Below are 14,295 nucleotides of genomic sequence, written 5' to 3' on the forward strand. Positions count from 1 at the left end.
GTAGTCAACAAGACCAAGGGTTCACTTGGGGATCAACAATGATTCTCGAGTGTCGGTCACGTTCAGGTGTAGGCTCGAGACGTGACAGGTAAGAGTACTCTTCAACCTAACAAGGGCCAAATGCCTAGACTTAGGACAAAGTTGGGCAGAGCAAATTTCTTTGTAAGCTTTTTTTTTTTTTCTGTATAATTTATGATGCCTTCTGGATTTTAGGTCATTATATCATCAAGTAATTACAAAAATGTGTTGTATCAAACCCCTTTTTGCTAATGTAACACCACTCAGACATTATCTAGGTAATTGAATAAATAACATTTCTTGTCATTTTTATACTACGGACACAAATAGATACAAATGTGCCCAAGAAAACACTACTCTGTCTACTATGACCAAACATAGAAAATGAAAAATTGCCTACAAGTTGTGATTTGACATAGGACAAACATAATTACCAGAAAAAGTATTTTAGGAAATTCAAACTGCAACTTTTTGAATTTTTTTTTCTTTTCAAAACCACACACTTCTACGTAAGCATATTTTGATAATTTGGCCAAACATGCTAAAAATAAAATAACCGAACAAAAAAAGTCTCAAAATTTAGTCTATCAGTATAAAAGATAAAAGCAATAGCGTATCTCACCGGCTTGAGATTTTCATAAGTCACAAAAAGGGTAACACATCATCCTTCAAACATAATACGTTATCTAAGGTTTAAAATCTCCAATAAAATTAAATAACAACATGAAACTAATTCATCATAATTTTTAATCAGAGCAACCCAATGTTGCTTTGATTTTTGAAACTGTAGAGCTCAAAAGGCTTTGAATATAAACCATTGCCTCCATATGTTGGTCCTGGGAGATTGAATTATTAGCACAAATCAACTTTTGAAAAGTCACTGTCAAGATTGATCCATTTTGTGCATTTCCATTACTGTTCATGTCTGAGGCGAGGCGACCATCAGGACTTATGATGATACCTGAAGGCAAAATGACAACTTTTTCCCCATCGACTCCATTGAGAAATGAAGTGTATGTTGTTGAATCTATTGGTCCATAGATTAAAAAAGCTCCCATTTTATCGATGCTTGACTCTTGAAGAACTAACATGTTGTTCCCTATTGGCATAGGCTACATACACATATAAACAGTTTCAGAAAAAATAGTGTAAGCACTAAAAAGAAATCCGAATTGTGACGGACAATTTTTGACGCTAAACGAAAGCAATTTCATCTTATTAGCTTAGCAACAAGTAAGTGATGAATTTCATAACTAATTCTTGTCCTTTTTATAGTCATATGTATTTATCATAATTAGTTTGTCTACCACTCAAAAGTGAAATTAGACCACAAAAAATGCCTTTTGATTAAGTAATCAAAGATTAAAAAAATAAAGGGGAAAAAAGATGCAAGTTCGAAATTTTGGTATTTTTACATGTGAAAACAAGATGAATCCAAATCATAGGTACTTTTTTTAAAAATTCTTGAGATATACTAAAGTATCATTATTTGATAATTTAAGAAGAAAATAGCAAACCATAAATAAATAAATATGACAAATACCTGAATGAATGTAATACAATTTTTTGAAGAAGTTCCCGTAAGTACTCGATCCCTCTCAGTAACATTATTTCCACCAGATAAAACATCCCACTAGAAATAAAAAATCAAAATCAAACGATAAACAAAATCATAATTTGATTGTCAAAAATTATTTCATGATCAGAGTATTATAAGACCAAATAATAAAATAAAATTAACTATGCACAGTTAATGCTAAGAGTTAAGCATGTAGATAACTTGAGAGCCTACTTATAGAGAAGTAGAATTTATGACTTTATCTTGATGGTTTAAAAAATTATTAACACTAAACTTATTGTACTTTTAATATTATGAGTTAAGATTCTCATATTTATTATTTATTGAAATTTTTGTGAATTTCACATGAAAATCAATACAGGGATTGAAAAAAAGTTAATCTATAAGGGTACTTTGAAGGGTCGTTTGATTAAAAAATAAGTTATATAGGGATTGATAGTACAAAAAATATATTTTATAGGATGTTCGATTTACTGCATTAAAAATAAATATATACAGTACAAAGATACATATCGTAAGATCTTTGTTTAACAACAACATTTCGCTATGACATCTAATTTCTTTGGATCCGATGTCAATATCATATTATATTAATATGTTCTTTATAACAACATATCTATTTAGCAACCAAAAATATAAATGAACAAACTGCACTATTATAAATAGGTTTGACACATACCTGACATCTTGTGTTGTTATCTTTGAGGAGATTAAAAATAGTTTCAAATGAAAGAGGAACCCACAGGGAAGTAGCAGCAGTAGCAATGAAGCCTTTCGGTTGGGTAATTTCTTCATTTTTTCTTATAGAAACTCTATTTTCATTATTCAAATGTGATGAAGTTGAAAAACCTAATTTGTCTGTCATGCTTAGAGTTTCACAAAAACTCTTCACCATTCTTTGAGATAGGTTCATCACATTTTTCACCCCTTCTGAAATATCATTAAAAAAGCAAACATTAATATTGACATATCAAATTAGGGTGTGTTTAGTGTGACATAAGGAAATTTTTAGAAAATATTTTTTTTTGAAGAAACATTTTGAAAAATATAATGAAGATTGATCCATGATAATAATATTAGCAAATCAGATAGTGTTGTGATGATATGTTCAGGTGTTAAAGATGATAGTAATGTCCTAGTGGTTTTGAGGTGTCGATATAATGTTAAAAGTTAAGATAAGTTTTAGTGATCATTTTTCCTGCTTCTTTGTTGGAAGATATTTCTGTAGAAAATAATTTATTTTTTATTAAAAAAACACTATCCAAACACATCCCTAAAAAAAATAAAACTTTACGGATATGTTTTGAGTTAAAAATTGTGATAATTGCAAAGAAAAATGTCTTTCACCCAAAGATAAAAGAGGTGATCACTTTTCAGACCTTTTAGAGGGAAAATATTTTCTCTAGTCAAACATCGAAAAATAACTTATTTTTTCAAAAAACAAAATTCACGCCAAACACACTTTTAAAGCAAAAAAAGAACTTTTGAAAGGAAGAAGACGTTTCAAATAAACAAAGAAAAAAGGATGGATTCAAACCACATCAAGATTTCCTTTTTTCTAATCAAAGCCGCCTTGAGATGACGATTCATTTTACATAGACTCTTATCTTATCTATTAATTTTGAAAAGTCATAAATACGTAAAGAATGAGATATAAAACAGAACCTCCTTGGGAATCATCCGTAGCAGCATATGTTACAGGCATTGCAAAATTATATCTCTCAGACATCCTTTGAAGTGTAACAATCCATCTTTCAGCTTCATATGTTTGACGTCCACATAACAAGTCTCTAAAGATATGATTCACCTGACATTTTTCATCTATTTGGACATGTTCAATCCATGCAACCTACAAGACAAAAACTAATCAAGAAAGCATAAACATAACTTGATCATTGGAAACATTTTTGATAGAAATGTATATTGCGAATTCGTGTTTTTTTAAGTAGTGAATCGTACAAGGTGAGGATTGTTTAAGATCATAGAAGAATACAACTATTCATCCTCTCTTGTTTATATTTGAACGTTTGGCGCATCAACAACCTAATATGGATCGGTGTTCAACATTAATTGTTAAATTAAGAATAGTGATAGGCCTGGCAAATCTCATAGAACATGTTATAAAGATGATTATTGAATCTAATGTAATCCCAAAATATAACTCATAAGGTTGTTATCAAGATTGTCCAAGGATATACATAAAGATCAAATGTTCATTTTGTAAACGAATAATGGGGACACTTTAAACAGCCGTGACACACATTCAAAGCTAAATATTTGGAGTGTGAACAACATAACACGAGGATCTGATATTGGATAAGTCAAGAATAAAGATAGGTCTCATTCTTATACCATATTAGGAAATAGACACAACGATATAGGCATCATACGTGTAAACTTCTACCTATGTAATAAATTCCTTGGAAAATAAGCTACATGTAAATAGTGATATTTATCATAGGTTTGAGTTGTGGAAACAACCTCTTATAAAAATGCAAGATAAATATGTGTGCCCTTGTGGTCCGATCCTTTCTTAGAACCCGCGCATAGTAAAATTTTAGTGCACCAACTACCTTTTTATATAAATAGTGATATATTCAGAGAGAGAAAGTGATTCTTACCATACTTTTGCCATCACCTGTATCTTGAATTACACAACCAGAAGGAAACTTCCAAGCATAAGAAGGTGCACAAGTTTTAATCTCTTTGAATAAATCATAAGAAACATCCACCATTATCCATGTTGTTTGATCAAGTTGTTTACAACAACGTATGAAGACAAAATCTCTAGCTTCCACTAGAGGAGATAAAATATGTAACTTTTCATACATCTGTTTTCAAGAATCAGAAAAAAATTAGATCATTTTGTGAAACAATTTTAATATCTATTTAATTTTTAGGAAAAAAAAAATTCAAAGTTGAATTAATATTTTACTAATTGTATAGAGACTTCTGTATTCCCAGAATCAAGAACATCAACAATCCTAGCTTTTGTGACTATAGTAGGAAACATGTTCATCCATTTGATCTGCATATATAAAATCAATCAGCATATGATTAATGATTATAAACAATAATAATTATGCCTAAAAAAATTTCTTGTTTTTGGGCTCGACTATGTAAATACTCATTGTACATGTTTGTCACTCCATTTAAACTTATCTTAATCAATATTGTATGGGAACAACTTAAAATTAAAATGATATATAGAAAAGTAGCTAAAAATTTGAAGTCATTGGAAAATAACGAATTTGAAATCCATGACGGAAGTGTGTTAGATTTCAAAAAATAATGATAGCAACTTTGGATCTCTCACTTTCTCAAGTTCAAAATCTATGACACTAACATGGTATGTGTCCATGGTATGTTTCCACATCAAAAGAGGCTAGTTTTCAAAACAAAATTACTTAAACACTTTATATTTTCAAAAATCTATCCAAAAGTTGACTAGCACACACACTATTCACTATATAAAACACATGAGAGATACTTATATATATAACACAGCAAGCCTCGGACCCTACTGACACGTTCTAAAGTCGATCAGCCTAAGCCCAAAGTAAACAATATCACTTGTGAATTGAACTGTTATAGCATAAAAATGTTTAAGAAACTTACCGGATCACGGAAATTTTTTATCAAATCAATTGCAGTCATTGGCACAACTCCAAAACTCCTTGATGATTCAATTCGAGCAGTTGATGATTTATAAGGTCGATTTGAATTTGAAAATGTTCTATCATAACTCTCACGATGAATAAGCCACCCCTCATCAACTGATGATTTTACCCAAAGTGGTTCATTCACATACACAAGTCCAAGCATTTCATTGATAGCAGGAACAACTATCTCAAAAATAACTGATTTCTCCCCATTATTATCATGATGAAACCCATAATTTTCTTGTTCTAATTGGGATATTATTGGGATATTTTTAATATTTATTGAATGTGCTCGAACATTATTATTGTCATTATTATTTTCTGGATGAAAAGAAGAATTATATCCAATGGGAGAGCCACCTATAGTTTGCCTCAACAAACATTCATCAGACGAATTTGTCAAAGATCCAAGAGTAGAATTTGGCGGTGCCAAATTTGAATCCATCACAAAAGACTTTTCATGATAACTTGAGATGATATTTGATATTATTCTTTTACGCTGCAGAATAAAAATAATAATTGCTAAGTTAAGTTACGTACTATAATAGACAATTATTTATATTAAACATGATTTTGAGAATGTAAAAATATAAAGTAAATAATTGCTATCTGTGTATATATATGTAACATAAATTCCCTTCATTCAATTAGTTGACTATGAGATGAAGGTGAAATCAAGAGACTCATGAAATCATAAAGATCGAGAACATTGTTTCTCTTGGAAAGAATAAACATTGAAGCAAAAGATTCACATGAAATCATCTTAGCAAGAAAGTCAATTATGACTTTACTTTATTCATGGAAACAGAATCACTCACTCATTTCTAAGAATCAAATCTTTTCGATTCTTCTCTTCAATTATTCCAACGACTTCTTCTACTATTATAAAAAGCCAATAGAAGGATATAAAATATATAAAACAGTCTGAACTTTTAAGCAATCACTATATTTCTTTGAGAATTTGGATTGTACAAGCAAAAATATGACTAAATTCTGGTCCATCTACTGTGGCCTTATGTTGGCATAGGATTAGGGTTATAATATGTACTCAAAAAAAGGAGGAGAGAAATATTATTTGTGAGACTATTGTATCAAAAAAAAATCGAGTGAAAAAAACACTGAGTATAGTCATAGGAAATATACTCCAACTCTGTACAAGAACATATTCAACGAACTAGAAGAGAATACAATTGCAACCAAAGAGGACTAGACTACAATCTATTCAGGATCCCTATTATTATAAAAATATTTGGTGTCAAATTAACTTTTCGTACTTCCATTCTTCCCTGTGTGTTGAACTGCTTTGGATTTATCAGAAGTCAACTACTGGAGTCAATCGACTTAGAAAAGAAAAATAGAAACTCACCCCATCCCACCCCTCTTGCATTTTTAATAGGTATCAGAGCAAGGTCTCACAACTTATTTCCTAACAATAAGTGAGAAACATCCTTCCAAACAAAGTTACTACTGGAGCATTATTTTAAGAAGGAACTTCACAATTTATGCCTCGGTACATCAGCGGGAAACATTTATCTCATTGGAAAGTAAGAATGGAGACATTCAAAAAATCTCTATGATGTGAAAGTGTGGATAATCGCCATGCTTGGAGACAATCCTATTCCTCTTACCAAGAAAGATGAAAAGATAGTAGATGATTGTCAAACATCAACTGAGCTACTAAGTTTAGAAAAATATGTTGATGGTTATTCAAACAAACTCCAAGGCAGGCAGAGAATGTGTTATACAACTCTACCAGTGGTAAGGAATATGAGAAGATATCAGATTGTGATACTACTATGAAAAAATGGGATAAGTTGGAAGTTACATATGAATGTACTAATAAAGTCAAGAAAACAATTGCCAGCCTTCTTGTGTGTGAATATTAATTGTTCCAAATGAAGGAAGGAGAATATGTTGAAAGCATATTTTCTAATCTAAGAAAGATCATTGGGTAAATCAAAGCATCATGTAAAACCTACCCCATGGTGGAACACATAAGAAGAATTTTGAGAATTTTTCCTCCTCAATAACATTCAAAGATTGTCTCCATTGAGAGCATGAATCTCAATACTCTTACATAAGATGAAGTGAGAGGGGATCTCATTGCTTTTAAAAAAGGTTCATCTCAACAAACGAGGGCAAGAAGATAACAAGAAGAAAACAATTACGTTCAAAGTCATTGAAGAAGATAAAGAAGAGAAATTATTAGTGAAGATGAGGTTGATCTAATTACCAGATCAGTCGTGGAATCATTTAGGAGATTAAAAGATATATAGAAGAACTTCTTATGAGAAACCAAGATTAATGATGGTAATTACTATGGTTGTGGAAAGTATAGGCACATTTCTAACGAAGGTCCAGAAGCAAAGAAGAGATACTCCAAGGAATATCAAAGAAACGTATCACTCAGTAGTCAGAGTAATGAAGACAACTTAGAAAATGAGAATGATGAAATGGTCAATGTATGCTTCATGGAAATCAGAGAATCTAGGTAGCTAAGATCTAAAACTTGTAACAATTATGATATATTTGACCTAAATCGAGTGTTTAGTGATTTTAGAGTTATTCAAATAGAAATGAATGACTATGAAATTAAAATTTGAAGTTTTTGAAATAGAAAATGATTTTCTTTTAGAATAAAACCACAATTTGCTAATATAATAACTTAATGACATGTTCAAATCAATTAGTCCCAGTCTACTCATATTAATAAGCCAACTAGTAAATAATCAATTAATTACAAATCTTCCCCTAGTAAAATCTATTATAATAGTGTCACTATGAACAAGACAAACCAGTCAACTGATCTTGAGCTTCCAAATGACAATCCTAGTTATTGAAAGTCGACTCATATGTCAGTCACTAAATAGCCCTTTTCTTAGTCTTGCTATTATTATGAAAAATCTTGTTATAAACATTACAAATGCAGAGTTCGTTTTGCCAATTCTTGCGGATGGGTTTGGAGACTCAAATCTATTTCTACTAGTTTTAAATCTAACCCCAAAGGTCCCTACTCAACTTGGGTACCTAACATAAATAATTACTCTTTATTGAAGGAAGACCACAAGAAGTAAAAAAGGATAATGATATTTTATAGTGCGTGTTCGAATCATATGACAGGCAACAAAAATCCTATTTAAATCCATTGAGGTGTTAATAGAATGAATAAGTTTTCCGCTTTTATCTTGTTCTTGCTTTATCTTTTTGCATTTCTTTCGTGTCGTTGGATTGAGGCTGACTTGTCTTGATGGGAATTGACAAGTGTCATCACGTCTATTTTTGAGTTGTGACAATCTTATAAAGCTTTTAGTAAACATGCTTTAAATATGCATGGAAGAATCCATTCATGTAGTATACTTGGTTGAGAAGAGTAATAGTACATATGATGATGGGGAAAATTTCCAAAATCATTGTTGCTCCTCCTCTCAAGCTGTTGAAAGCCTAACCAAGTCGACTGATGTTCAACAGGAATAAATCTATATTGAAGTAATTCCAAAATTAATGGAGAAGCGAGCTTGACTATCTAAAGAAATTCATAATTAGAGATCTAGCAAAGGAATGAAAATAGGAGATTCAAGAAAAAGTAATGTCAATGTACAAAAAAACATTGATGAAGCTCGAAGTGATAGCCATCTAAGAAGAGCTAGATGAATTTGAGAAAAATCCACTATGGTCAGTGGTTCCTAAGATAGACAAAAACATCAGTAACTGGGACAAAATAGGTATTAGGAAATAGCCTGAATGAAGATGGAGAAGTTGTTCGAATCAAAGCTCGGTTCATGGCTCAAGGATACTCACAACTAAAGGAACTCGACTATATATGATGAAACCTTTGCCCCTGTAGCCTGATTAGAATCCATTTGCATTCTTCTTGCATATGTTTTGTTACAATGGTTTTAAGCTATTTCAAATAGATGTAAGCTAATTGTCTACTCTTTTGTTTTCTAGTGTGTTAGTCTATTATATAACTACACCATTTTTTTTATAGAGGTTAGGACTAATGCCTCTCCAGTATTTATCTCTTCCAAGATATATACAACCCAACCTGATATGGAAACCTTTTGGAAAAAAAAATTCAGCCTTTTAAAGATAAAGATACTTAAAATTTTTGGGGGGATTTTTCACCTGGTATTAAATAGGAAAAACTACCTAATTACATAAACATTCCTACTATATTTATTAATTCTCCCTAAAGTTTGAAATAATTACATATTGTCTCACTAATTAATAATTTTGTACCAGATTTCAAGTGAGATACACCTAGATGCATATTTTTGCGACAAGATACACTGAAATAAGGAGAGAGACTAATGAGAATGGGAGGGAGGCGCAAGAGAGATTTGTCTATGTATCCTAGATACATGTTAATAACAGTAGATGCATGTATCTAGGATACTAGATACGCGAGTGAGCTAGGAGAGTAGCGAACGAGATAGGAGGAAGGCCAATGAGATTTGTCTATATATCCAAATACATGTGAATCTACTTGAATATAGTGTATATAGAAAAATTAGACCTTATTTGACCCCCTATATTCGAGATACATGTATCTGGATGCACCGATACATGTATCCGAAGTTCATAATCTGATAAGATTCATAATATTGCAAACTAGTATGTATCTAAGTAACTAGATGATAAACTATTAAAATTTTTGTAAGTTACCCTATTAAATACCCGTAACAGGGCCTCCACGAATTCAAATTAGCATCATGTAAGGCCCATTAAATTAAAAACACTTTCTATCCTGATCGATTCATTACTAAAGCTCGAACCTAACACCTCTGATTAAGGATGAAAGATCTTTTTCATACTATCACAATCCTTGGTGGTAGGTATGTGATGCTTAATTCATTCTACTTATAAAATTATGGATTCAGATAAACATATGTTTAAACATTGTGAGTTCTTACAAAGATACGAGGTTTGGATGAAGACAGTGTTATGACGTGGATCCACCCCAGATTTATCTTACCATAATATTTTTTAGGAAGAATATAGATATATAAGTGTAAAACCAACTAAAAGTTCAATAAATGTTAGTTTAAATGGATGTCAATGTAGAACTGACTCCTTAGCACCCCTAATGTTCTACATACCTTAATGCTCGAATTAATCCAATAAGTTCAAATCATGTACATGTGTTCGTCTCTTTTTATGTATAGGTAATTTTTTTCAAGGAAAAAAATTAATTGAAAAGGCAAAAAAATTAATGAGGTTGAATAAAAGGCTTACCTCCTCTCTCAACCTTTGCATGTTTATCTTCAATTTTTCTATATTTCCTGCCCTCTCTTCTTCTCCAATGAGTGGACCATCACATTTTGAGCGCATATTATTTTCCATTGCCTCTTTCATTTCAATAAACTCACGACGGAATTTTTCATTTTCGTTTTGAAAATTCTGGTTGTCTGATCTCTCATTTTTTGTCTGAGGATATATATAAAAAAAAATTAACCACACAAATATAAAGACAAATAAAATCAGATGTTATGAGTTTATTAAATGTATAAAGAGAATGCTATTAATAGTTCATAGGATAATATTATTTTTTGCTCCTAAAATTTAGATATTTTTTGATCTTGGTCCTTTTGATATTTGATGAATCACATTTAAATTTCAATCTAATAGAAATGTGTATTTTAGTCCTTTTATGTAAGATGTATTTCGTAAGAATTACTTTCAAAATTCAAATATGAAGTAACAATACAAGCTTAACATAAACCTAGGTAATTAAGTGGTCGAAAGTTTAATAATTATGCTAATTTGTTAATATTCACATAAAAGGAATCAAAAGTGCACATTTCAATTAATTGAAGGTATATATACTTAATAATAATTCAATGACCAACAGTGCTATTAATTCTTTTTTTATTAAAGTGTGTGAAAATTATTTTCTCCCTTCATCTTTGCCTAAAAGTTTAAATTCCTACTCTAATTTTGAACATACATTTTCTTCCTCATATATGTTTTAATAGATTAATACTACACAGGTGAAAATTTTAGACCATAAAAATATAATCCATCCAATGCGCTCAAATTTGGGCAAATTTGGTTAGACATATTTTCGTGGGGGATCGATTTAGTAAAACTCAAGGTAGCATGTTTAAAAGTTGGCTGATATAGACCAAAATATATAGCTTAAATTGATTCAGAAGATAATTTGTTAAATATCCATTTTAAAAATAAAATAAAATTATTTGAGATGTTAAATATAGTCATAAATAAGAAAAATTATAGTTTGTTCGGTAATTACTCAAATAACAAGAAAATAAGCTAAGAATTGTTTTTTTTTTTTGTTACCGTAAGAAAATTGGGTTATGGTTCATTTTAAGCGCAATTCAGCCCAAATAAACTATTACCAGCTCATTTATTTATTCAAACCATTTTGACTAGCCTGAACTTTATTCAAACCACCCATTTAATATTCTAAGATTTCTTTCATCCAACAAAGAATACATAAAAGGAAAAGTATTAGTTCCTAGATGTAAACCCATATTTTCTTTAACTAAATTCTGAAAATCTAATAGAAAGACAAAATGATGACCATTTAGTAATTGCTTGCTAAGTTTTGGAACTTGTTAGAGAATTCATCTATTTCAAATAATTTAACATGATTCTAACATTGGTTTAAATGAGTTGCAGTTCAATCGAATTAGAGGTGGAATGAAAATATTTAAACTTGTTTCATAAAATCCATATATTTATGATGCAAAGGACTTACTTTCAGATCCTTTGATCAATTCAACAAGACGAAAATAAATAATTGATTTAGGAAAACTATACTGAAATTGAAAAGTAAAATAGTCAATAATAGAAATAATTGTATACAGGGAAAAAATTAAAAAGATGAGGAAGTAAATGTACTAATTAGTATTTAAGAAAGAATTTATATATTCTATTTAATTACACTTCCGAAATATTTAACTAAGTTTATAAAATCTATTTTGGGGCCCAACCCAAGAGATTCACTGGCCTTGCCTTCGATCTGACCCTATTTGAACTAATCCTTTTTTTTCCTCTAGATTTTTGCAAGATATAATGCAAAAAGAAATATTAGTTCATTATTGTGTGTAAATAACAATAATAATTCATCAATTAAGTATAATTAACTTTATAGTAAAAGGCCTAATCAATTACCTTTGTTTGAGTCCTTTTATTTTGAAACCAACCCTTGATCTGATCAGGTTCAAGCCCTGCTTCAATAGCCAGTTGATTTCGCTGGTCCTCATCTGGAAATCGACATTTCTTGAAAAATCTACATTTCAAAATTCACAAAAAGATTTATTGTTATTGACCAAAAAACTTTTAAAATAAACTTATAAATTAAAATATATATTTTTATATATCATAAAAAATATGGTGAATTGGTAAGTATATCTCTATCATTAACTAGGCTCTCAAGTTCGAATTGCTGGAACGAAAGTCGTCCTTGGTAGATAACATTTTACCACCAAAATGGGACTTAATTAACAATGTGAATTTGGCTTAGTCATAAAGAGGGTATTAGATACTCATCTCGGAACTAAAGATTGGTCATTAATCATTTATCTTTAATTAGATGCCTCATGTTTGTGTTTTGGGACTTGAGTTGTCATCTTTGATCGGGAGCATTTTATCGACGTAAATCTGAATTGGTTGGGTCCTAAATAGAACTTTCCAATGTAGATTAGTTGGGCGCTAAAGTAGAATTTTCTTAATGCAAATCTGAATTAGTGGATCCCTAAATTAAGACTTTTCAATGCAAACCTGAATTAGTTGAGTCCCAAAAATGTATCAAATACCACGAGAAAGTGAATGATTTTTTTTTTGGCTCAAAAAACAAAAGGCATTAAAATTAAAGAAACTCATCCCCTTATGCTAAATGTATTAATGAATTATCAAGAACAACCTAGAGCACTATAAAATATTTATAAACACGGTAGATCAATCATATCGTTAATGAATTTTAATTTTTTCACTCATATCTGTTAGGAAAATAACACCATATCTTTTACAAACAAAATCAAAAAAATAATAATTCAACCTACATGGAGGTTCAATTTTTTTTGTGAATAAAATTGATCTTACGCTTCAAGTTTTTGAGTTGCCTCCACAGAGTGCCTCTGGCCCTGCCCTTTCCTTTTTGATCCTTTTTGGGATATTGATGATTCTCCAACTTGTTTTTTCCCGGAATCTGCCATTTTTTATTGCTAATTTTCTGTTCAATGATACAAAATAACAAAAAAGAACACAAAAAAAACAAGTCTTAATATATGTTTGGTTTATTCTTTACCAATCAATTTATAAATGAAGCAACTAGAACAGAACAAAGAGAAAAGAGATATATAAGAGAGATTTTTACACACCTTTCGATTGAAAGAGACATGTTATAAGTTCATAGTAAGTGATCTATTTAAATAGTAGAAAATTAATTGACTTACCATGTGATAGACACATAGAATCTGATATTGCAATAAAGTAAGAGAGGAATAATAGAGAATATAAAATGTGAACACAAAATAATATCTGTGATCTATTTAATTTTCCTTCAACAAAATATTTGATCAAATATTTGGTCTGTAATTAGTATCTATGGTTTGCTATTTAAATATTATTTATGAAAACCGCATCATACGTTAAATTTCATAAATGGATAAATAATTATAACCTCCCTCAAAGAACCAACATTGCGCTCCCTTGGAGCCAAATTAAGTAAAACTAAGACATTTAGATTTTTTTATAACTGAAAATTCACATCTCTCACCTCTATTTCTACTCAAAATTAAATGACATGCAACTAGATGCACACAAATCATAGTCAAGAAACCCACAACACTTCACATTACAAAACTCAATAGGATAAACACCCATCATAGTACAATTGTACTAAACTTGAACACCAGATAGTCCAAGTCCAAGGCCTCAGACCCACAATCACAATAATTATTAAAAAAGCTGAAGAATCTCAATATAATCACGCAATCACATTAAAAGAAACCAACACGTTTAAATCTATGTTTCAACCATCTAAGAGAATTCTAAGGATCCTACAATGTC

At 30.4% G+C, this 14,295-nt stretch overlaps 1 protein-coding gene across 1 annotated transcript; it reads right to left on the reverse strand.

Annotated features, from left to right (window-relative positions):
- Nucleotides 1-723: 723 nt before the first annotated feature.
- On the reverse strand, nucleotides 724-13,439 carry LOC125864442 (homeobox-leucine zipper protein HDG8-like). Its single transcript, XM_049544448.1, has 10 exons — nucleotides 13,327-13,439; nucleotides 12,397-12,514; nucleotides 10,495-10,686; nucleotides 5,216-5,758; nucleotides 4,533-4,625; nucleotides 4,219-4,428; nucleotides 3,263-3,446; nucleotides 2,277-2,545; nucleotides 1,556-1,651; nucleotides 724-1,130 (listed from the first exon to the last, which is right to left on the reverse strand). Exons 1-10 carry the CDS (start codon nucleotides 13,437-13,439, stop codon nucleotides 765-767), a joined length of 2,184 nt encoding a protein of 727 aa, XP_049400405.1. The 3' UTR covers nucleotides 724-764.
- Between the last annotated feature and the right edge of the window lie 856 nt (nucleotides 13,440-14,295).

This window comes from Solanum stenotomum, chromosome 5, assembly GCF_019186545.1.
Source record: "Solanum stenotomum isolate F172 chromosome 5, ASM1918654v1, whole genome shotgun sequence".
Classification (NCBI taxonomy): domain Eukaryota; kingdom Viridiplantae; phylum Streptophyta; class Magnoliopsida; order Solanales; family Solanaceae; genus Solanum; species Solanum stenotomum.